The sequence below is a fragment of the Atta cephalotes genome, assembly GCF_000143395.1.
Source record: "Atta cephalotes unplaced genomic scaffold scaffold00041, whole genome shotgun sequence".
Taxonomy (NCBI): Eukaryota; Metazoa; Arthropoda; class Insecta; order Hymenoptera; family Formicidae; genus Atta; species Atta cephalotes.
The window spans coordinates 800,494-826,846 of NW_012130105.1; the positions used below are offsets into that span (position 1 = coordinate 800,494).

Below are 26,353 nucleotides of genomic sequence, written 5' to 3' on the forward strand. Positions count from 1 at the left end.
TATATATATATATATATATATATATATATATATATATATATAGGTCACGATGTAAGTATGCCGTATGTACGTATTCGAGATTGAAAATGATGGGATGGTTAATCGCAGGGAGGATTATGAACTCAAAATGAACAGCCACGTATAATTCTCGTTCGCTGAACCAATATGGCTAAGTATGACAGTGAAAGGAGATATGATGAATAGAATATATAATCATTGACAAAGATCCAAGAAGAGACTTCGACTTAGAACTTCATCGGTTGCACTAAGATAAAAAAATGATTGCAATTATCATAATTTAACTATAATTTATAGTCCATTTTTTCGAGCCAACTATATATTTTTTTTTAGTAGAACGCTAAATATAAATATTATTATTAATATTACAGCAGTGTAATAATTATTATTAATATTATATATATTATATATATAATAATAACTATAACAATGGAACTCTTAATCATAATTTATCATTATGATTATTAATATAATATATAATATTATTAATATTATATATATTATATATATAATAATAACTATAACAATGGAACTCTTAATCATAATTTATCATGTAATTATATTCACTAATACTAAATACTTTTCTCTCAATGTATATCGCGCAGAGTAATGCGTTCAGCTTAAATGATACCAAATATAACACAGTTTTCATATCACTCTTATTTCAAAAGTGACACAACAAATTAATAGCGAATTCGATCAAATGCAATGTTCGCATTAAGGTCATCGTACATAGATCGACATAAAACTATGTTTAATATAAGTAGAAATAAGCTCTATAAAACTAACAGGATCAAATCAGCAGAATCAAATCCTATCAAAATTTTTAGTACTCATTTTGTACTAAATTGTATCATTGATAATCTTACATCGTGTGTCATTTCGAAAAAAATCGTGGCAATGCCAGCTTAATATTAAGTTGACAGAACCAATTCAAAATAAAAGAAAAAAAGAAAAATAATATCAGAAATCAATAGGATTGAATTGGTACTATTTTACAATTACTATTTTACTATTTTACAAAAACAATTCTATATTAACTAATAAGATTGGAAATAAGACCATTTATGTTAGATACATTACTTTACGAAGCACCACTACGGTCTGAATATTAAGATGTTGAAGTATTACATATATTCATTTAAATGAGTTAATTTCAGAAATTATAATTGCCGATAGTTGTCGGACTTTCAATCAATCTGAAATATCAATCTGAAATATTAATAATCCCTCCAAATTTCTCAAATTTAATCTTATTCTTATTATATCTTCTATTGTATATTAAGTATCATTTCCAAAAAAACATTGGCGCTATTAATTTAATATTTAAATTGGCAGGACCATAAAAAACAACACAAGAGCAAAAATTAACATAATTAAATTTGTATTAATTTATACAATTGAGAGTAAATTAATACTTTACATGTTTTCTCCTTAAAATAAAATTTTATTAGTATATACTTACAATCTATGAGGCAAAATTACTATTAATAATATAATTAGTATAAAATGAGTACTAAAAATTCCGATAGATCTGATTTCTGCTGATTTGATCTTGCTAGAGCTGTAATTTTGTACTGTGTACCATTTAAAAAAAAATCGGCGATGCTAGCTTAATATTGCTGGCAGGACTTTAAAATAAAAGAAAAAAGAAAAATAATATCAAAAATCAGTAGGATTTGTACTATTTTGTACTAACTCAAAAACAATTCTATATTATGTGTAATATCCAAGAAAATAGTGGTGAAAAATTAAAACAGCTGAATTTGTACTAATTTATACCATTAAAAGTACCATTAATACTTTGTTAATGTTTTCTCCTTAAAATTTTTTTATTAGTATATACTCACAATCTATGAGGCATTTCACATCAAATCGGGTTCCTTTGAAACATTATCATTATATTTTTTTTTAAATTACTAACATATTACTACAGAAACATGAGACACGTATTTCGCGAAAAAAATTTGAGATTTTTCTTGTAAAGTTATTCACGCTTGTAAGTTGCAGAAATTCATAAAAAATATCGCTCATGCGAATATTATTATATCATTGAATCATTAATTGCACAAAAAAAATGCATGAGATCGATTTTATAGATTTTAAATGTTGACGTGATATACCTCATAGATTGTAAATATAATAAAGTCATTTTAAGGAGAAAACATGTAAAATATTAATTTACTCTCAATTGTACAAATTAGTACAAATTTAGTTATGTTAATTTTTTCTCTTGTGTTGTTTTTTATGATCCTGCCAGCTTAAATATTAAATTAATAACGCCAATGTTTTCTTGGAAATGATACATAATGATACGTAGAATTGTTTTTGGTAGTACAAAATAGTACAAATAGTTCAATAGTTCAATAGTACAATAATTCAATCCTATTGATTTTTGAATATTATTTTTCTTTTTTTCTTTTATTTTGAATTGATTCTGTTAACTTAATATTAAGCTAGCATCACTATGATTTTTTTTAAATGGCACACGGTGCTACAAAATTATCATTAATAATACAATTTAGTACAAAATGAGTACTAAAATTTTGAATAAAAATTCTAATAGGTCCAATAAGTCGATTGGATTCTGTTGATTTGGTCTGCTAGTTTTATAGAACTGTAGAAATAGATTAAATCGCGAAATCTTAAATAAATACACTTTATAATATTGTTAGGCAAAATGTATTTTATAATTCGAAATATTTGTATTTTACTTTTACTATTTAAATTAAATCAGTACATAAAATGATTATAATACGCGAAAAATGATTATAATATGCACTCTTGTGCATTAATATATCCAATCAAATTCGTTATAAGTTTTACAGAAAAAGAAAGGGCAATTTTTTTTAATTTGATAGAAAATTATTGATTAATCAAATAATATTGGTAAAAAGAATATATTCTTAACATGATCAAATGTTATTTTTATTTTACGATCCTTATAAAAACTCATCTCCTTTTAATTATAATGATTTTCTATAAAATTAAATTAGTTCACTTTTAATGATTGATTTTCATTTAATATCAAATTATTTCTATTTTTCTTTTTTGTATTAGATATATAGTACACTGTATTATATAGATATACTGTACAAAATATTGAAAGTACATAAATATAATACAAATAATCCTAATGATATAATTAATATCAAAATAACTTTTCACTAATTGAAAACAAGCATAGGAAATTAATAAATTAACACCTTCGATATTTCTAACAAGATACTATCAGCAGCTTTAGTATGAATTTAGTTATGGTAATAGCTAAAAAATCACATTTTTGAGTTGTATCACATTTTTTTAAATAAGAGAGTAATATGTCTTAATTTTAAATTTTATAAGTCTTAATTAGTTATCACATACACACACACACACACACACACACACACACACACACACACACACACACACACACACACACACACACATATATATATAGAGATCATTATATATATTAGATATATAATGAGCAAGTTTTTCTTATCTTATCTTATCTATAACTCTTATGCAAACCGCTAAGAAATCAAAAAGCACACTTGATCTATAATTATAGAGAAATTCATAATACCATGGCTTAATGAATATAAATCAAAATAAACACATATATTATAAATACGATATATTATAAATACAAGAAAATAAAATTGTAAATTTTATATAACTAAATTTCAAGTAGTTCTCAATCTTGCAAATAAAATGTGAATGACCTATAACAAAGAAATGAAATAATTTAGTTTATTGCCTCGATCATTGACTTTCTTATTTTAACACGCATTTGTGTGAAACAAATTACGTGAAGATTCATATTGTGATTAATTATTTTCAACTTTATTAAATTCAATTAATTTGTATCTTAATTAATAATAATCCATAATTAGACCTTTAATTGTATATTATAATTAATTAGTTTTCAAATTCATTGCGAATTAGCTTTTAAATCGATAGTTATGGATATGCGATGATAGGCAGTGAAATTTAATTAGATATATACCCGTTCACTGAACGTTCACAAAATATCTGCAATGTCTCCATAAGAATGCGATTACTATAAAAAGCGGTAATCTTGCAAAGCCAATATTACAAAAAGTATTGAATAAAGTAATATTCAAGAATTGAAGTAGAGATTTATTACAAATTTTTCAAGTTTTGAACCAATTCTTCAAATGATATAATTAATTTAGATACAGACAAAAACAAAATATCGATAAAATTCAAATAACATTCAATCAATTAAATATTTAGAAATCAAAAATTTAAATACTACTAAATTTTCTCTTAATCGTTTCGTAAACATTTTTTTTTAATTTAAAATTTTATTTTTTACTATATGTTATAAACTATAAAAAAATAATTAAGCATCAAATTTGTCATAATTTTGATCTTAATCAACTTTCTAATAAAAGATTTACGACATAATTATATAATTCCAAACACATGGGATTTCTGCTTTTCCGTCGGTAACCTTGACCTACTTATACCAATGATGCCTAGACTTATTATAAACAGAAATACATATTATTCTTTATTTTATACAAAAACTTATCAGAATGTGAGATTTGTTCCGCAAAGTATTAATATCTATGAATATTAAAGTCTTTGAATATTAAAGTCACAGCGAGTTATTTTTCATTTGTTAATGAGCTATTGTTTTGAATCTTTTAAAGTAATGTAAAGATGCATCCTGTTTGAATCTTATCCAATAAATTGTATTTTTCCATTCCATTATTTTACAATCTTTATCAATATTCCCGCGAATTTCATGTATCGATATTTTTCCTATTTGTGCGTTTACATTTTGATATATTAATCATGGCAATTATTAACTTAAAATATAATATCCAACGTATATTCTAAATAAGATTCAGATTTTGCATTTAAATAAAAATATTTATTTTATTAAAATATTTATTTATATATAGTAGTCATTTCCTGTACAGGAAGTACAGTAATCTGTACAGTAGTCTGAAACGAGTAGGAAGAAAAATATATATCTAAATTGCAGTATCTCCTTGTAATTAAATCTCAATCGTTACTCAATCAATCTATGCACTCGCACACTCATTTCATTATAACGAGACATCCTGCTTTCAACTTTCCATAAAGTACTGATTGCAAGTCCCGTTTATACCACTCCCATGGAGCACGATCGAAAAGACAAAGTAAAACTCCGTGCGGAAGATCAGACAAAAAACAAATTTTTACGCGCCAAGGAATGGATAATGAACGGTTGCATCCGCGCGAAAGTGCACTTTGTGCAAAAGTGACTAACCACAATAACTGCTGCTTCAGTTAGAGAGTCGGTCAGGAAATCTTTTTATATACGCAAAATGGCACAGCTTTTCCAAGATAATTCTACTCGTTGTAGTTTGATAATTTTGATTTGCTTTAAAATACGAAATTGTGGCAGCTCTTCTCTTCAAAATAACGAATGAAACAATATATAAATCATCAATTGCGATCAAGATAATAAAAAAATCTGCCCTAGAATTTAACTTAATAACATTCTATTAAAAAAAAATAAAATTCTAAAAATTCTAAAAATTTATTTTAAAAATATAAGGTATTTAAAAAATAATTTTTTCATTGAATATTTATATATGTATATATATTTTAACAAAAAAAATTTTTATCTTGTTATATATATATATATAAATTTTTCATGCTGTAGTATATTTTTTTTATTTAATACATTTAATTTTATTAATAATATTATTTTACTTCCAATTAAGTGGAAGTTAATTCTAATTCTAATTTATGTATGTTATATTGATACATGATGATAAAGTTCGCGGAAATATTGATTAAGATCGACGGAAGAAAATTCAAACAAGAAAATATCAAAATCATAATTTATATAAACGATTAAAAGATTAAAGCATTATCAGGTGAAGTTCATGTGATTAGGATCAATAATTATACATACATCCGTATGCGTTCATTCTATTAATTTTCTCAGCTCAATTGACATTGACTTTGCTTTAATATCAGTTCAATCTTTTAATTCACTATAAAAAGAAATGTGTTTTATTCTTGTCCCCATTTTTTAAACATTTAAAGATGCTTTAGTTTTGTTTATTAAAAAAAGTTCAAAATTAAAACATCTTTAAGCGTTTAAAAAAGACAAAAAATAAAAATTTTAATATCTTAAAATTAGACACTTCTTTTTTAAGTATAATACTGCATAAATTATTATAATTATCATAAATTAAAATGAGGCATAAATTTGTCATTTTTATTCATGTATGTTTTTATTATCTTTTATATTATCATATATATTATCTTTATTATCATATACATTTTTATATTATTTATTTCATGTTATTTAAATAAAACTTTTAAGATTTGCAGTCTGTATATTTCCGAATGACACTAAACGAAAAGTAAAAAATCGCAATCGCGATTCCTATCTGTATAGAAGAAAATTAATGAAATTATTCATATTATGATCATATCTGTCGAATTGTTAGAACTCATAGTTTCCACAACGACAGCTGCTAATATTCAAAATATACGCAACATATAGCGAAAGAATTAATCATCAGAATTAATAATCAAGAGCCAACATTGAGATGAGTATCAACATAACAGTGCTTTTTCTAAAGATTGGATATGTTAAATGGAACATGACCTCAAAACCTATAGTTTCTCCTGAAACAGATTTATACTTGCTATCATTCGTTGTATGAAAATTGGTAACATGTGTAACACAGTCTTTTCAAGGTAGACTTTCGGACCGATTTATAATCGAATCGAGGACACCAAAAACAATGCAAGAGTGATATCAAATTGATTTTAAATACTAATGGCAATTATAAATAGTACTACTAAATAGTACTATAAATATATTAAAAGAAATATAAAATATATATCTATAAATTATCTAAATTGTAGTGTTCCTCTTCCGTTCAGTAACTATAATTTGTTTTCTTTCGTCATCTCTCGCACCGAAACATAGTTATCATTTTTCTGACATGATGAAATAAAATCAATATTTGTTCAAACCGATATTACACGAAATTACGTTACGTCAGCCTACATTATGATTTGGAACGTTCTAAACTTTCTTGTTAATGTCGAAATAAACGATTTGTGGTCTATCTATTATCTATCTTAATGATTTATGAGAATAAGTCGAGAATATCGCTCAAGAATAAGTTGTTACGTCAAAGGTAATTAATACAGTTAACTGAATGTTTCTCATTCATTTACAGCATTTAATGTCCGGATGGCTGTTGGACTACAGCTATAAATGTCAACCGGTTGATTACTCCCACAATCCATCCGCTTTGAGGATGGCAAACCTTTGTTGGTGGTACTTCATCAGCAAATTTACGGAATTCGCTGACACGGTACGTGTCATTTTTATAAATTCACATACGTGTTACACTAACAATAGTCACTACAGAACCTACAAATTGATTAATTTGAAATTTCATTAAATTTTAAATAAAGAAATACTAATACGAAGACATACATTATAATTATATTTATTGTTAATTAAATTTGTGCGTGTATTAAATTCGTAAAAACAAATAAATAAAATGTAATGAAAATAAAAATGTCTTTCGATTCTTTTTGAAGCTACCGAAATAGCAAAGCATAAAATTATGCTATTGAGATGCATATCTTTTTATTAGAAAACGCATATATATCAAGATACATGAAACTTTTTCTTATATTCTATTAAAAAGAAATAATCCTCTGTATTTATGGCATTTATATTTTTATTTAGATCCTTTCTTAATTTAAAAACAAAAGTTATTGCAAATATTTACCTCAGGTTTGGAAATAAAACGGAATTATGCCATCAATATACTGAGTTATCTCTATGCAAAGTAATTAAAACCAGTTTCAGTCATGCGAGATACAAAAAATTCTGTTAGATCAAATTTAATTCGAATAAAAGGACGAAAAATGCTTTCGATTCTTAATTCGCGCAAACTTACTTTTCTTTCGAAAATTACACGCAATCAACTAAGAAAAACGTATTGCGTTATCTCTTGTTTGTCCGGGATCTGGTGAACGCTCTGCATTTTCAATGAATGTATATACGCGTAAATAGACCGAAAGGTGAAAAAAGAGAGAAGTGGAAAACTATTCCCCGCTAGCTATTCCGCGAGAATCGCATAATTATGTATGAACACTCGTGTATCCCTTCTCGCGGCGCAATAACCCTTAAGCAATCATTCCCATTAGCGCGAGTGAGCAAGAACAGTGCCGAATCGCTGTCGAGCACGCAATACCAGCGGATTAAAGGAGCAGATAAGATTTAATCGACCGATCGCCACTCGTTTGTTAGGTATTCTAACCCGACAATTCGTAAAGGGGGTGTTTAGCTTTGCCAGCAAAACGAAAAAGTGAGATATAAAGAGAGAAAGCGCTTAAACAGATTTTCGACACCGCGTGTGCGAAATTCAACCGAATGCAGGAATCATCGTGAAACGGGCTTTTTTTCGTCATTCGTTGCTCAATTTTGACGCCGGTATATGTTTTCACTATCGCGTTCTATCGTGCCTGGATGACGAAAATCATCGCGTTTCCGTTAATAAACGTAGATATTTTCCACGAAATACAACTCGAGCCTCGCATTACCGGCAATTAACATGACAATAAAATATTACTTACTCTTTCCTTTCAAAATAAACGGTCGATAAGATTGTTCTATTATTTCTTTTTATTTTAAAACTTAAACTAATTCGAAAATATAATAATAAAATATAATATATAATATATAATATATAATAAACTAAAACAAAGTAAATAAACTATTTAAAATTAAGTAATGATAAATTATTTTTAAACCATTAATATATAATTTTAAGTGATAAGGTTCCAAAACTTTAACGCCTTTGATTGATTAAAAATTAAAGAGAAATAAATTTGAATTAAAAATTAAGGAAAAATAAATTCCTTAGTAAAAAGTATTTCTTAATTCTATTTTCTTAATTCTATTTTCTTAATTTCGGAATAGCCGAGGCTTATATGCCTTATTAATTCGCATTACTTTCAATTTATTTGAGGTTACGACAGAGGAAGCGGACGCGATACTAAATCATAGGTCAATGAATCTAAAGTCAAGCTAAGTAAGGAAATTGCAAAAGCTTGCAAAATTTCATGACATTGTTTATCGAAATTTCAGGTATTCTTCATATTGCGCAAGAAGGATAGTCAGGTGACATTCCTCCATTTGTATCACCATTCTCTAACACCCCTCGAGACGTGGATCTGCGTGAAATTTATTGCGGGTGGTCATGGCACCCTGGGCAATCTCATAAACAATGCGGTACACGTAGTCATGTACGCATATTACATGTTAGCGGCCATGGGCCCAGAATTTCAAAAGTACTTATGGTGGAAAAAGCATCTAACTACTGTACAGTTGGTGAGTCAATCGAGTCGCATCTCTTCTGAAATTAATACAAATCACTCATCTATCTATTTTAAGAACTTGAATTAATAATTAAGGAGAATTAAAATTAAAAAACAAATAAAAATCAACAATTTTTATAGTGTATTTAAATCAAATTCAAAAATATCTCTTCTTAAACTAATATGAATAAACTTGAATTACTACTCATACGATGTTTAAAGAATTTGAACTAAAAATTAAAGAGAAATAAAATTAAAACAAACAATATGTGCAATTTTTAAATGGGTACACTTAAATTAAATCCTAAAATATCTCTTTTTAAACTAAAATAAAATATAAACTTAAACTATCATTTATATGTCAATTGGATTTGAATTAAGAATTAAGGAGAATTAGAGTTAAACACAAACAATATGCGCAATTTTTAAACGATGCATTTAGATTAAATTTAAAAAATATAATAGAAGAATAACCGGAATCTTTTCTAACACATATAATTACACAATTTTAAACACGATTTAACGTAGAAAATCATAGAGATAAAAATTTGCTCCGAATTATATCGATCAATTTAAGATAAATTATATGTTTGACGTAAAGAAAAAAATTATTATCTTTTAAAAAAGGAATTCTTTTCTCGTAATATAGCGTATAATTTAAGCCGGTTGGATGTTTGTCGGTTCGTACACACGATTATACGCAATAATGCCAAGCAAGTATAACGCAAAAGTGCAACACGACTCAATGTTCCGAATTACGAATGTGCGATAGTAGCGCGAGCGATTTTTTTTCATATCGGATCAAAACCGATTCGTGATACCTTCTTCTTGCACAACGCATTGGGTTTCGTGTCATGCCGATAATAACCCACGTTGTTGAAAGTGAATGGATAGACACTACTGACCCATTGAGTGTGCTTTAAAGATTTAAAGGGTGCACATCGACAATACGTGAACTATGCTAATCGTCTGTCGAGACGCGTAGTGTGTTTGCTTTCCTCCTACGAATCTATTTTTCGACGCAATGTACCACCGTTCTAACAACAGGTTTTTCAGATGAGAATCAGACACTAAGTACCAATTACAGTGACGCAATAGAATTTATAATGTGTTAGAACAATATAATTATTGGGAAAATTAAAGATAGAAAATTTTGATAATTAAAGATAGATTCACCCATCACACTGAAGTTTACGGAATGTATTTCGTTACTAGTTTTTCTTGTGTGCAAAGAAAAATACTTTTACAGTTTAAGATCAAAAATAGGTCTCTCGTCGCGGATTTCTCGCAGCGATGACCATAATGACTTTAAATCAATTGCACGCTTTAAATTAATGGGAAAAACTGCGATGATTAATGCTTTGTACTTTGTCTACGAAGTATTTCACGAAACTTGCAATGAAATACATTGCGTAGACTTGAAACGAATTACGCGATAATACGTTTCACATTTGTAGCTTCTAAATTATTTATCTCTTAAGTAAAAAGTATTGCATCCTTTCTCTACTTGAAAAAAAAATAAACCAAAATTATCTTATATGCTATTAAAATAAATAAAAAATTTTAATATGTAAATCATTTACGGTATAATTACAAAAATTTACGATACAATGACTTAAAAAATATATTTTTTATATTATTTATTATTTACACCTTTTATTTTTATTATTTATTATTTACGCTTAAAACATTTCAGAAAGTATTTTTTTAAATTTTTGTATTTATTTAAATAGGCATTCAATATTTAATTATAATCCATACACATAAGTTTATAATTAAAATTTAATTAATTTTATTAATTATTTAATTTATTTTATCGATTAATAGGATTCTTTATTACGAGACGAAATTGAAATAAAATATTTTGCGAAATGCAAGCTCGATTTATGCTACGCATAAGTGAATGACCAAAGACCATCCAAAGTCATAATAAAAACGGAAAATATTTGACAAATCATCTTACTGCGAGATAGTCGGAAAAATCAATGGAATTCGTTCGACAAAGGGCGAATATCATAATTATTAATAGGGAGATCATTAAAATTGACTTCATCGTTGAAAAGAGGACACGTTCGAAAAATCGGCGCGGTCGGCCCGGATATGCGAATTGCGCGAACAAACTCACGATTGCAGATTCTGGGCCATTGGTGTTCGTTAGATCGGTCAATCCTGGTCTCTACCTAGGCAAAATTTCACGCCAAGCGTACGTAGGTAGGGGTGAGGGAAAGTGAAAAGTACAACGCGCGTTGGGCAATTCGACTCGACTAGACCTCGCTTTAGCCGGCCGCCGAACTCGGCCAAACACGTTGGCAGTGGCGCAACAATTTGGCATTCCGATATGCCATACAGCACCTGTGTACCACCACTATCACCATCATCGCGACCACTATCACCACCATCGATACCATCGTCATTATCACTGCCGTCATCCTCGTCTGTCCTCGTCGGCACCACCATCGCTGCCGCCACCGTCGTCATCGTGTCGTCGTCGCGAGCTACCACGAACCGGCCACATACCTACGAAGCCTCACCTATATGCCTCAACCTATCCCAGTTTATCTCGCAAGACTATTGATACATACCGACGAATATGTCCGGCCGAGGTACAAGTGTGACTCCGCTTTGTATCCTCTCATGATGCATTCTCTCGAAGAACTCCATCATAAGACGAGAACATAGGGATACAAGCGGCACTTAAAAAAAAATGTCTTCAATGACGAAAGTACTTTGAATCGAAAAGATTTATAGATATGCGGTCATTTAATCTTTCACGTATCGCGGTTGCTACATCGACTTCTACATACGCAAAGGACTTAAATGAGATATCTGATTGTTTAAATGGCTAATAATCGAAAATTCATAGTTTTACTTGAAAATTAATTTTGTGGAACGAAATTAAATAAAAAGTTCAAGAAGTTAAAGAACGTGATATTTCGATCACTTTTCAATAGACGCGTACATTTTTAAAACTCTTAAACCAATCAATTCATCCCGTGAAAGGTTGTCGATTGCAATACACTAACAAAAAATTTTTCTATGGCATAGTCAGCGAAATCAAGATGCAAGATGTTTGGCATTTAAATAAAGTGAGAGTAAAAAGAATAAAATTCTAGTAAATTGTCTGGAAAATCCCACATATTGCAATAAATACATCAATCGCAAAATTAGTATGATATGAAATTAGTATGATGACATATTAAATGAGTTGTAAAAAATAATTCACACAATTGTTTCAACATCAATCAAATCATTTCACAGATTAAGACTTAAAATTAATTAAATATTAGATTATCAATGATTTTTTTTCGGTTTCTTCGAAATTTAATAATGAGCTCTTTGACATTTAAAAATAAATGAACAGAGCTTTAGCAAATTATTCAGTTTGAAAAATTCTAATTTTAAATCACGTAATAAACGCAAATGTCGTAAATTCACGCGAAATAAAAAATTATATGAAAATAGTTTTATCAGCTTACTTATAGATCTAAAATAAAACGTTACATACGTTTTCATTACCTTTATTAAATAAAATTTAATTTAATAACACTTATTTAGTAGCTTGCTATATAATAATAGATAATAATAAAAATAATAAAAATATTAATAATATATATAATATATATAATAATAAATATATATAATATATAATAATATATATATAATAATAATATATAATAATATAATAACATATAATATATATTAATATAATAATATTTTTGAGACACATATAAAATATAATCTTTCAAAGGTAAACGCATTCAGAATCAGACACATTCGCTCGCAAATCCCGTTTTATGTAAATTAGATTGAGGATAGGATTAAACACGATACTGAAAGAATCAATAATAAAGTAGTGCGAGTTTTTACTGACAAATTCATGGTGAATTTAACTATCCACACGTCGGAAACTCGGCCATCGCACACCTATCCGTATACTTTCTATAAATCAGTCAACGCATGTTTGACATTTATGTGTGACGACTCACTCCATTGACTAAGAATCTTGTTTTTTTCTCACGCTTTATACTGATCTTCAAAGATAATTTAGACATGAGAAATATCTAACTCTCGTAAGGTAAATCTTACACAAAGTTGTACCAACAACAACGCTCGCACGCTATAAATATTGTCTCATTCACGGACTGGCCTCTCGGTTGTTGTATGTTAAGAGAGAACGATATGCGCTGGATATATTAGATATATGAATAGTTATTGCTACATACTGCATTGCGTTCTTTCTTCGAATCGCTTAATGAATTCGGTTGCAATACAAAGTTGATCGCGTCAACCGAGTAATATGCAATGCACGGTTGTGCAGAAATCGAGAAAAACATAATGCGCACGGTGTAAATACATCGATTCTCTATTAAACATGTATTTTAAAAAAGACGCAAGCTTAAATCAATTATGTCAATTAATTATGTAAGTTGATGATATATTATAAGATTCATCTATACTATTATACATAATATAATTTATACTCTTATATATAATATAATTTTTATATAAATATAGAAATTTTAAGATTTCTGAATTTAAATCCAGAGTTCTGGTGCTTCCAGATTTAATTTGGATGATATTCATAGTCTATTCTTATTTGAAAACCGTCTTAAATAATATCTTAAGATGCTAACACGACTCTCTGATTAGTTCATGACATCTTAAGATGACATCTTCTGTACTTCGAACGGTCTTAAAATTGAGATCCGACTATAAATATCAGCTTTTGACTTTCGATAGTTTTACTCACCACTTATAAATTTTAGTGTCCGATTGTATTGTTAAATGTTCTGCTGAATTGCTGAATTGATTTTGCAGGTGCAGTTCTTCCTGGTGTTTGTGCATAGCGCACAGGCTCTCATCTTCGATTGCGGCTATCCCAAACTGATTGCGACCCTCCTTCTACTTCATGCGACAATCTTCTTCGTGCTCTTCTCCGACTTTTACAGGTCCGCTTACCGCAAAGGAAAGTCCGCAAAGGAACTCAAGGCTGAATAGAACACACGAGGGAACATACGAAAGGGAAAATCTTCGTTCCGACGAACGAAACACGCAATATACACGTACACACATATCGCGTTGAAATGTAGCTCCTTTCTACACCGGTGAACTTTTATGCTCGTTAATGTACCGACAGATGAGGAACTCATTGACCAGTCATATACTTGAAAATTGGGTTAACAAAATGAGAAATTTAAATATTTAAATATACACACGTTTAAATCTACACGCGAGATATTGAAATTCCTAATCTACTCTGAAAATAATAGAAGTATAAATAGGTCGATAAAAAGAAAACTATGGCCGCCAAAAAAAATTATGCCGACAATAATTCTTATACATAAATAATTACAAAGAATTGCAAATAGCGTAGGGGAAAATCTGTCAGAAAATTTGACAATGGGAAAGAAGGGTTGGTTAACGGGTTAATGCTATTATATTTCTTATCTGTTTGCCAAGGACATACAATGAAAAGTCTGCGATGACACAGGAAGGATCTGTCTATTATTAGAAATCCCTTTACGTCCAGTGGCGATCAAATGTGATTGTTTGATTGCTTTTGCAGAGATAAATTGTATTGGCTTCCGATATATGAACATCACGTTGAAACATTTTTCCGATAATCGAGGTCAAACGTTTCATTGGTACGGAGAACGAAGATTTCTTCCTCACAGAAGAATATTTTTATTTGTTACCCTTTGTACCCTTTCCGGGCATGTATCTTCCACAGGATATCTCAGGTCTCGCGCGCACTTTGGACTAACTTCAATAGCTTTAAAATGTTGCCTCTATTATAATTTTAATCGGTCTCCATCGCCCAATTAACATTGTTCTTTAAGAGTTTAAGAAACGTCGCGAGGAATAAATTAAATAAAATAAATGGTAAATGTAACTTTCTCCTTTTTGAGGATGAAAAAATCTAGAACTTTGATGCTGCAATAAACACAACAGGGAACATAGAGACGAAACGAAGCAATAATAAAATGTACACAGTTTGAAAATTACATTGGTTACAATTGGCAAAATACTCTGCCATAAATCAGTCTTAAAAATTGTGCAATTGTGTTCGATATTTGTAATTTAGAATCAATGTAATGTATAAATATTAAAATAAAAATTTAAAGACTCACACGCGCACAATATGTCTAATTCTTAAATAATTCTAGAACCAATTAATTAATGTAAAACAAATAAAAATATATCTAAGAAGCTCATCTTTGTATTATATTTAAAACAACCGAGATTGCTACAACTTTTCAATTTGAGAAATGGAGCAATCGGGAAAGGTGCAATGTACGCTGGCCAATGCTATAGAGACTCCCAGATACCGCAGTGCGACATAGATTACGACAGACTCTTACCAATAAATTTATATCGAAAAATAGTTAGAAATATGTGAAAAAATTCATGTGTCCACATCGATGATACATGATACAAATCCTGTCTTCTTCAAAAATCATACATGGAAAGAACAATTTGCTGAAGTATTTAAAAATTTAACTAGCTACAGATCTGAAAATAATTTTATTGGATTATCAAAATAATTATGTATACTTAAACGGGTTTCTAAAATATAAAAATTATTTATAGCATTGTTCATCATGTTTCATATATAATTAATTTAACAGTCCAATAAATTATTTTCAGATCTGATTAAATTTTATATATTTCTGCAAAATTGTTCTTTTCGTACGACTTGTCACACGAAAAGAACAGTTTTATTGACATATTCAAAAATTTAGCTAGATATAGATCAGAAAATAAATTTTGTTAAATCATCAAAATAATTTTGTAGAATGTTCAAGCTGATTGCTAGAATGCCAAAATCTTTTACAGCATTGCTCATTATGTTTGAGTGTTTCATACAATATAATAGTTTTGACAGTCTAACAAAATTATTTTTAGATTCGTATTATCTAGCTAAATTTTTTGATGCTTCAGCAAAATCATTCTTTCCATATGGTTAAACAACAATTCGCTTAACAACAATTCGCGTTCATATATTAATACATATGAAGGAAATTTCAAATTTTAATTTTCATACATATTTTATTGCTTCGATTCGTTTTGTTAAACTCACCATTCTGTGAGGCACAGAGAGGCGATATATGTACATAGAAGTATATTTATATTATTTGATTTAACGGAGAGAATTATCTCGCGAAACCACGCTGATGTTTCACCACTTATTCTACTTCCGGGATTACGAATGTCGCGAAGAGGCGATAGAACCGGCGCGGACGCACGGTCCGATGGCGTCGGAGAAGACCCGCGGAGTTGCACGTCCGCACGACGCTTCCCGTTTTATCGATTTCCTCGATGAAGCTGCGCAGCCACGAGGAGCGCACGAAACGATACCGCGAACAATGCAGGACGATGGCCGAGGGGCGATTACAATAAGACTCTTGAGGTTTAACAGTTGTATAATAAGACGATAAGTTATTCTTTCGACGCGAGACAATAATCTTAGGGTTACGGCTCTCGCATACACCGATCGCACGTACGTGCACCGTCTTGTACATATTGTATCTCTCGTTTTGTAATGATGAATAAAATATTAATTAAAATATTGACTCTGAATATGAATTCTTTGAATCTGCATCTGCAAATTAATTGCCTAACAATCATGAAAGATTTTTAATTTTAAGATATTAAAATCTTTTAAAGATATTTCTAAACGAGCATGTAAAAAGTGAGAGCATTAAAAAATGTTTAGTTTTGAAAAGTATCTTATTCAAAAACACATAAAGATGTTCAAGATGTTTTTAAAAGTACATTATTTGAAAACAAAAATATTTAGTTTTAAAAAATGTTTTAAACTGAAAACGTTTTATTTTAGATAATGTTTAGTTTCTATAAAGACAATTAATTTTATTTCATTAAATTTGCCAGTTTTGCGAGAAAATTTTCCAACGCGACATTTCTCATATTTCGATATACCAAAACTTATTAGCATCGTAAGTAATATCTTATGTTTCAAAATGCTTCACTGTAAATGTTTAATATCAATTAAATGTTTTGTTTTTCAAGGCGAAAAAAGCAAAACTTTCAATTATCATAATGACATTTTTTTCGTTTACTTATAAGAAAAAAATTAATACTTTTTAATAATTTAAATAGTTACGTAGTTAAAACATTTTTTTAATAATTAAATAGTCAAATCTAAACATTGTTTAGATTTAAAACATTAAAATTGTCTAAATCATCTTTTATTATTAAACGTTTATTTTGGAAAATATTATTTAAATGTAAGCATTTTAATACACTGCACTTTTTATAGTAAATCGATTATAATAAATAACATCAGCTTGTTATATAATTATATGATAAGTACACAAACATCTCACAAACTTTTTTATCGCTCTGTAAAGTATGAGATACCTTACATTTTTTAGGATACATGTTATGGAATTATCTGGAACAGATTTCGATTAGAATTTAATTATTTCTAGATTTCTATATTATGTTTTCTAGGGAAAACGGAATAATTCCGATCGGAATTTATTCCAAATAGTTATCATAATATGTGCTCAAAATCCGAAATAATTTCCAGTAGTTCGATCTTAGCTTTGAATTTTATATTAATCTAACATAAATTGTCAAAGAGTATTACTGCGTTTATCTATCGTTTTATAAAGAAAATTTATTGTTAAATACATTTTATTGATATAGCTTATATACACAGGGACACACATTACGGGACACAATTCCCTTTTTACATATGTGCAATCTAAATTACCGACGACGACGAATCAAATTTATCAAAATTCAGTGGACTTTTACGCTGCTGCTGCTTGTTGTATTCTTTTTTCTCTTTCAAGAAGACGACGTTCTCTTTCATACTCTTTCATTCTTATGACGTAACTGTAACAGATACAATATTATTATTAATGTGTACCTTGAAAATTTATAATATGATACAGGTATTCCAAACAATATGAGATACTTACTCTTCAACGTAGCACTCATTATATTGGTGTCTTTCATGCGCGCACTTCAACATGAAGGGATAATGACGTCTCTTACACTCATGTAATTCCATATACTTGTGGGCACAATAATCGCGTCTGTCATAAGGAATCTTGAAAGCCATCATATCTTCTTCTGACAATGGCATCTCTGTAAATTTGGCATACTAATTAGAATCTGGACGAAACACATGTCCTGATATCTAATTAAAATATAAAATTTGAATAAATGCTATTGCTAATCAGATATAACTCTTCAGTTAACAATAAATATAGACAATTAAAACATAACATATTCTAATTTTTTAAATATAATATTAATGATAAAACAATCAAATAAAATAACAAAATGTCATACTAAAAATCAAAACATTTATTCACTAAATTAATTGAAGATAATTACAGTCATATAAAAACATTTGAATTTTAACTTACTTTTCATGGATAAATCATTCAAAAACATATATTCAAGTGAACTTCTTTCCGATAAGATATATTAATATTTTCATGCACTTTTCATATATCCAATAAGCAAAATGTTAGTAGCATAATTCACTAGTATATATATTTGAGAGCAGAATGTTATTACAGATCAATATTAATTGCATCTACATTAAATTTAACCAAGCCAGCAGAAACTACAGATATATAATCTAACAGTAAATCAGCAAGGAGATTGTGTATTTTAAAGTGAGATGAAAATTACAAAAATTAATTAAATTCACTAGAATATTTATAATTTCATTTGTCAATACCTACCTAGTGAATTTGTTTATTTTTTATAATTTTCACTTCATTTCAAAATATGCAAGATGCTTTTTATTTAGTGATACAAGTCAACACAAATATCATTCTATCTTTCACATTCAGAGAATAACAAAAATAGAAGGACACTTCTATCAACTTGTATTACCAAATAGAAAGTACTCACACGACTGATTCTCTGATCTCTGGAGATTGATTCAGTATCTTGAAACAAGATGAAAATTACAAAATGAGCAAATTTACTAAAATATTTATAATCTTGGTCAATGCCTAGAAGTTTGCTCATTTTTGTAATTTTTCCTTCATTTCAAAATATGGAATCAATCCTCTGATTCTTGATTTTATTTAATTTCTGCAGTCAATCTATTATTATATTCTACTAACAGATTCTATTATTTTTGCTGACATTCTACCAACAAAATTGCAAACATTTGAAAAATCTCTTTCAAATTTTGAATATTTAAATATTTAATCATGGAGGTAAGATAGATGTTATGAAGTCGATTACAAAATAACACATAATTAATGGCTAATAAAATTCAGTCCCATAAAAAAGTCATTCGGTCTCGATAAGAGGATCTATCAAAACCATAGGACAATTAACAATTAACAATTCTGATTCCACGTCTAGACAATCGCAAATACATATTTATTTGATAACAAAATAATACACAATACAAAAAGAGGTTAAGTTCGAACATACCTCTGATTTTTCGACCATTAGGAAATCCATACATCGGATCGAACGTCGGTTTACCGTCGGACTTGGGCATTGTGTCGGGATGCGTTATGTAGGTAGCGATGTAATTACCCATTATTTAATTCAAGTTGTATTCAGCAAACAATCGAAAGAAAATTATGCACCGTGTTGGATTGGACTGACATCTACTCATCTACTGATCTAACTTATGTAACGTATATAACGTATTGACATATATCGTACACAAAACCAAATTACATTGATTAATTTAAATAATTATTTACTTATATATGAATTATTAAATTATTTATTTGATGGATTGAAAATTTAGGAATTCCACATCTGAACAATTTTGTTAAAAAAAAACATTTTGTCAAAACTAAATAAAAAGTTAAGAAATTTCTCACTAGCTGAACTTTACAAATGCAAATATATATTCATATATTTCATATTTATCCAATTTATTCAAAAAAATCAAAACTTTACGTTTTGATGCTCTACAAATTCATGTAAAATGAGTTTATATATAATTAGGGAGATTTAATAATAAGAATATCAATCGTTTGAAAATACTTTATTAATCTGAAATAAACATTGATATATTAAAATAACGTTCAGTGTAATAATGAGGAATAGTTACGAAAATCGCTTCCAGGCTAATCTCCATATTTTATTTTTTACAAAAAAGTAATCTGTATTATTTCAAAGGAGTAGTAGATCTGTGTAGTATACAATTTTTTATCAGCATATGTGTACTATTATCACGGCCTACTCCGTCAAGCTGCATACTTACAATAGAAAATTTGTTTTTCAACTTCTATCATAATTTAATCATCATCCTCTTCCATAGGTTCCGCAGCTCCACTACCTGAAACATAATATGATATAAAATACAATATTATATAATAGAATCTAAATTGTTTAATAATCTTTTTTCTAAGTCTGCATTTATGTGTATAATAATAATATTGTCAGTATTTGTTGATAATTAACAATATTGACGATTAACAATATTATTGATTCTGTAAGATCTACAATTATTTATATATATATGCAATGTATAAGAAACTTATACCATTTTGCAATCTTTCATCGCCTGGTATGTGACCAGACTGCAGCAATTTACTAAGCCTCTGTACTTCCTCCAGAGAAGATGCGTTTGAAATGGCCTCTCGAATTTTATTACGTTCCTCAGGAGTGGTCAAAGGTTTGTCAGCAGCTGCACCCGCCGTTTGTGCCTTCACCTTTTTAGCTATCTCACGTGCCATCTCTTTGCCACGTTTGCTTCTAAAGTATTCTGTTGCTGCCTCACGCTCTGCCTGCTTAATTTTTCGAAAATCAAGCAATCTGAGTTGGGGAAATCTGTAGACAATATACTGTCTGTATTGTGGCTTAGCAGAAACTGGATTTTGAAGCAGACATAAATTTGTAAGATTCTTCAGTGGTATCAGAGGCTCTAGATCACCCAATTCTTGTATCATATTGCCAGTCAACATAAGACATTGCAAATTCGGTATATACTGTTCCAGTCCTTCGCCAATCCTGACGATACGATTGTTATTGAAGAACAGGGTCTTTATCCTTTTCAAAAGTGGAAAACCATCCAGCTTACGTATGTCGTTATCAGAAAAGTCTATTGTATCAAACTGATCCTACAAAAAAATGAAAAATAATGTAGTATAATGTAATAATTATGTTGTAATAAGACTATATATTTTGGGGTTAAAAATGTAGAGATTATAATATAATGATGATATTATAAATATAAGTTATTATTTCTCCTAAAGTATATACCTACCAATGTTGCACCTAGGTTTTCAATGGTGGGTATCTTATATCCTGCAACACATCAGTGAAACAAAAGTAATGGAATGAATGCGATATATATATTATAACAACAGATTTTCGTTCGCAACAAACCTCGGAGATCTAATTCGCGATCTCGCACGGGATTAATGTACTGCATAGATTGCTCTATGAGTTCCGGCGTCAATTTCACCATCTTGAATGGTTTTTATTATTTAACCACTATTTTTATAATGATCTACTTTCAAACATTAAACAGTGCGACCGGATGTATTATAAATTACAAGCACTCGCACGTCTTATCGTGTGCGTCGCTCGATTTGATAAAAAGAAGTTTATATGTTTAGTTAGGTTAGGTTAGGTTAAGTTAAAGAAGCTAGAAGCAACTAGCGACATCAACAACAAGGAAATTATTCGAAACATTTATCGATATTAGGTACGATAATAATTTTCCTTATCTATACTGTATATAACGTATTCTTAGCAAAGTTGGTAAGTTACCTTTTTTTTTAACTATTTTTTTTAATTTATTATTTCATTTAGAATTTCAGTCTCACAAATAACGGAAATGATAAGTATGTACTTCATTTTGAAAATACTCTATATTTTATTTACCTGTTTTGTTTATATATAGAGGAAAGTTCCTATTATGATATAGGCGCCTAATATAAAATAGCGGCGTTTCTGCTAAACTAATAAATGCTATTAGTTTCACCATGAATTTATTGCTCTTGGATTAAAAATTATTTAATAGAAAATTCATTATTAGATGCCTGTTGCCTCATTGTAAAACAAGATTTTAGAATTTAAATGTCAAGTTTAAGATGAACATTTAAATCTTGTTTATAAATAATTTAGAATTTAAATGTCAAGTTTAAGATGAACATTTAAATCTTGTTAATAAATAAATATTGGACAATAAATTCTTTATGTAGTGGTAAGGCCATACTAATAAAAAAATACAGGATATGTTGAATTGTTTAATTATAGAAGTTAGATTTGATGATCGTAAAACCATAAGGCATAGGAAACCATAAGGAAATCGTAATATGAGATACCTAGAATATTCTTAAGATGAAATAACTCATACTCCTATGTTGTATGAAAATCGTTAAAGTATAAATGTTATTGTATAATAATAAAAAAAGACAACTGGAATGAACATTGAATATCTATATTTGCGATGCCTGATTCCAATTATCCAATCAGCAGACAATGTTTTTAAAAATGTTTTTAAAAATATTTAAAAAACATTTTTAAAATATTTTTAAAAACGTTAAAAATAATGGGTTGTCATCTTTTTTTAATTAAAAAACATTTGAAGAAACATTTTATTAAAAAAACATTTACTTAACGTTTGAAGAAATATTTCTTTTAATATTAAAAAAACGTTTTTTAATGTCAAAATTATTTGAACTGAATTATTTGAAAATTAGAAAAAATAACAATGTAGAATTTTTTTACATTTATTTTTTTTATCGACAGTGCCTAAACATTAGACAACTAATTTTATTAATTAATTCTAATTTTTAATTATATTTTAATCTTTTCCACTTACCGATCGGGTTTTAAATCTGGGATCTCAAAGTTATGAGTCTTGTATCCGTTACGCCATTTATAATTACACTGAGAAAAAAATATAGTTAATTTTAATAAATATTTAGTTCTGTATTGCCAACTGAACATTATTTACGGTAAGTAAATATTTGTTCAATAAAAAAAATGATTGTTAAATCAAATTAACATTTCTTTTATCAAATAAATATATTTTTATATTTAATAAATATTTACTTACTATAAGTTGGCAGTATTCAACTAAATATTTATTAAAATATTTATTAAATAATATTTATTATTGACTATATTTTTTTTCAGTGTATTGATGCATACAATTCTTATTGTCTATATATGATACACTTAACGCAATTATAACTTCTGTGTGTGTTAACTTCTCTTCCATGATTATTTTATTAATTTTTTTTTATTAATTTGAACTTTATAAAATTACATTTTTTTCATATTTATAATAAACATCAGATAAATATTAAATAAATATTTTTTAATCATTATTTTAAATAAATAAATAACAAAAATGTATTAAATGTCATATAAACTTTTAAAAAAAATTTAATAGACATTAAATAAATGTTTCCTTAAATCATTATTTCAAACAAATAATTAATGTGAAATAAAATATTTACTAAGCATTAAATAAACATGAAATAAATATTTCTTATGACTACATTTTAAATGATGTAAAATAAACATTTTATAAACGTTAAACAAATATTTAAAAAATATTTTTTAAACTTTATTTTAAATGAATTAATGTAAAATAAACATTTTTTTTAATAAACATTAAATAATCGTGAAAAATGTAAAATTAATGAGAAATAAACGTTTAAAAAACATTTAAAAAACATTGTCTACTGATTAGGTACCTGAAAACGAGTTCTAGGTATAATATTGCATGCTTTTTGCGCTGGCTGTGTTTTAGAAACATTAATAAAAATTTTTAATTATTGAGTTGTTCAAAAAGTCATTGCGTTTTTTCCAATAGATGGTGTTTGTCCACGTTTATTTGTATGCAAGCGTGACATGAATGTCAAATGTTTACGCGCGATTTGTTATTGACACTCAACCTAAAAACCAAAAAAAAAGTTGACGCGATTCGAGTTTTATGCTTGCAATTGTAATTCGAATATGAAGAATTTTGAAGAAAATATTCGCCATATTCTGTTTTATTACTTCAAAAAAGGGAAGAAAGCAACTGAAGCAAGAGAAAAGTTGCATCAAGTTTACGGCAGAATCAAAAAATGCCAGTACCAGAGCTGATTCGCCCGATTCCGTGATGGTGATTTTTCAGTCAAAGACGCTCATCGCTCCGGTAGGCCTTCCAAGATTGACGACGATGAATTGAAAGCATTGGTGCAAGCAAATAAGCATTCAACGGTTCGGGAGCTTGCTACCACTCTAAAAGTGTCCGTGGAAAGTGTCGTTGGAAGTGTTCATGGCCATTGAAATCGCTAGGCTTCGTAAAGAAGTTCGATGTTTGGGTACCGCATGAGTTGAAAGAAATTCATCTGACGAATCGCATGAGCGTCTGCGATCAACTCATCAAACGCGAAGAAAATGATCCGTTCTTGAAGCGTATAATCACGGGCGAAAAATGGATTGTTTACAACAATATCAGCCGAAAAAGAAGTTGGAGTAGGCGAGGTGAAGCACCGGAAAGACAAGCAAAGGCGGAGATCCACCAAAAGAATGTTGTCAATGTGGTGGGATTGGAAGAGACCAGTCTTCTGTGAGCTACTTTCAAAGAACAAAACGATTAATTCCGATGTCTACTGTGAGCAGCTGCAGAAATTAAGTGATGCCATCGCACAGAAACGTCCCGAGCTAATCAATCGTAAGGGCGTGGTGTTTCACCACGACAATGCGAGACCACACACAAGTTTGGTCACTCGGCAAAAATTGTTGCAACATGATTGGAATGTGTTACCACATCCACCGTATAGTCCAGACCTTGCACCATCAGACTTCCATCTCTTTCGCTCCTTGCAAAACTCCTTGAATGATAAAACCATTTGCTTCTGAAGACTTCATCAAATAGCACCTAGACAAGTTTCTCGCAGAGAAGGAAATTTTATGAACGTGATATTATGAAGTTGCCCGGGAGATGGCAGAAGGTCATCGAACAAAATGGCCAATACATCATTGATTAATGTTCATTACGTATATTAAACACACTTGAAAATCAAATGAAAAAAACGTAATGACTTTTTGAACAACCCAATATAATACTTTGCGTTTTACTATCAATTTTTCGGGGGCATCTCATATCAGGAGCACAATTTTTTAACTTTGCGATTTGCTCACTTTTTATATTTCTTTAATTTAAAAAAAAATAGAATTTGAATTAAATTTTATACATTATCTTAAAGCTTATTAAATTCCCTTTAAAATGACCTATTATTTTTTTAAATTCTGCCTATGGATTTCTAGCATTTACCTAAAATGAACTCTAATAATAGGGGCCTTTCTTCTACTGTTTAATATATAAGATTCGACTATGCATACTGGTCTATGATATGATTAAATTCAGATACAATACGAGGGAATAGCGATAATAATAAGGAATAATAGATTTCAATCTGTCAGAAATTAGATACATCAAAATATACGATTTCTAACAAATTGAAATCTGGGAATCGATTATGTAATTTGAAATGAGGAAAATTGTAAAAATGAGAAGATTCACTAGAATATTTACAATTTCATTGGTCAACACCTATTGCTCACTTCTGAGTATCTTTAATGAAACTTTTTTCCTAGTGAAAAATTTCTCCATTAACTTCAATAATTAAAATTTTCACTTTTCACTTTCATCTTAGGAATAAAGTTTCATGATTGATATCCTGTAATCCTCATCTCATGTTAAGTTATTGCTATTGCCGCGTATTATGCCTGAGACTTAACTTTAAAGAATTAAATAAAAACTTAAAGAATTAAATAAAAAATTAATAGTTACGAATAAAATGTAAAGTTAAAAAGTTAAGAGTCTAAAATGTAACTAAGTTAAAATTAATTAATTTTTTAACTTTTTAACTTAACTTTTATCTTTTTAACTATCCAACCTTAATTCCTAGTAAAAATAAAAAATTACTGCTGCTGCAATTAATTTGGAAATTAAAACTTAATTTTAGCAAATAGTTCAGCATCA

At 28.6% G+C, this 26,353-nt stretch overlaps 3 protein-coding genes across 3 annotated transcripts in view; 1 reads left to right on the plus strand and 2 right to left on the minus strand.

Moving 5' to 3' along the window:
* LOC105622164 (elongation of very long chain fatty acids protein AAEL008004-like) overlaps positions 1 to 14,388 on the plus strand; it is a 15,786-nt gene extending 1,398 nt beyond the window's left edge. Inside the window, exons 2-4 of the mRNA XM_012203594.1 lie at positions 7,233 to 7,370; positions 9,161 to 9,403; positions 14,209 to 14,388. Coding sequence (XP_012058984.1) covers positions 7,233 to 7,370; positions 9,161 to 9,403; positions 14,209 to 14,388 — 561 coding nt within the window. The remainder of the gene's footprint in view (positions 1 to 7,232; positions 7,371 to 9,160; positions 9,404 to 14,208) is intronic.
* Positions 14,389 to 18,014: 3,626 nt separating this feature from the next.
* LOC105622166 (NADH dehydrogenase [ubiquinone] 1 beta subcomplex subunit 7) lies at positions 18,015 to 19,939 on the minus strand. Its single transcript, XM_012203595.1, has 3 exons — positions 19,828 to 19,939; positions 18,342 to 18,510; positions 18,015 to 18,255 (listed from the first exon to the last, which is right to left on the minus strand). The coding sequence occupies exons 1-3, from the start codon at positions 19,937 to 19,939 to the stop codon at positions 18,171 to 18,173; spliced, it is 366 nt and encodes a 121-aa protein (XP_012058985.1). The 3' UTR covers positions 18,015 to 18,170.
* Positions 19,940 to 20,651: 712 nt separating this feature from the next.
* On the minus strand, positions 20,652 to 21,826 carry LOC105622167 (probable U2 small nuclear ribonucleoprotein A'). The gene is made up of 4 exons (XM_012203596.1): positions 21,745 to 21,826; positions 21,623 to 21,663; positions 20,900 to 21,476; positions 20,652 to 20,692 (listed from the first exon to the last, which is right to left on the minus strand). Exons 1-4 carry the CDS (start codon positions 21,824 to 21,826, stop codon positions 20,652 to 20,654), a joined length of 741 nt encoding a protein of 246 aa, XP_012058986.1.
* Positions 21,827 to 26,353: the final 4,527 nt, after the last annotated feature.

Bases quoted from the DNA above. Each gene is read 5' to 3' on its own strand.
- LOC105622166 (XM_012203595.1), bottom strand. From the start codon at position 19,939: ATGGGTAATTACATCGCTACCTACATAACGCATCCCGACACAATGCCC. The intron at 18,511-19,827 runs GTATGTTCGAAC...CCAAATTTACAG, and splicing joins TAATGGTCGAAAAATCAGAG to AGATGCCATTGTCAGAAGAA. The intron at 18,256-18,341 runs GTAAGTATCTCA...TATCTGTTACAG, and splicing joins AATGAGTGCTACGTTGAAGA to TTACGTCATAAGAATGAAAG.
- LOC105622167 (XM_012203596.1), bottom strand. From the start codon at position 21,826: ATGGTGAAATTGACGCCGGAACTCATAGAGCAATCTATGCAGTACATT. The intron at 21,664-21,744 runs GTTTGTTGCGAA...GATGTGTTGCAG, and splicing joins TCGCGAATTAGATCTCCGAG to GATATAAGATACCCACCATT. The intron at 21,477-21,622 runs GTAGGTATATAC...ATTTTTTTGTAG, and splicing joins AAAACCTAGGTGCAACATTG to GATCAGTTTGATACAATAGA.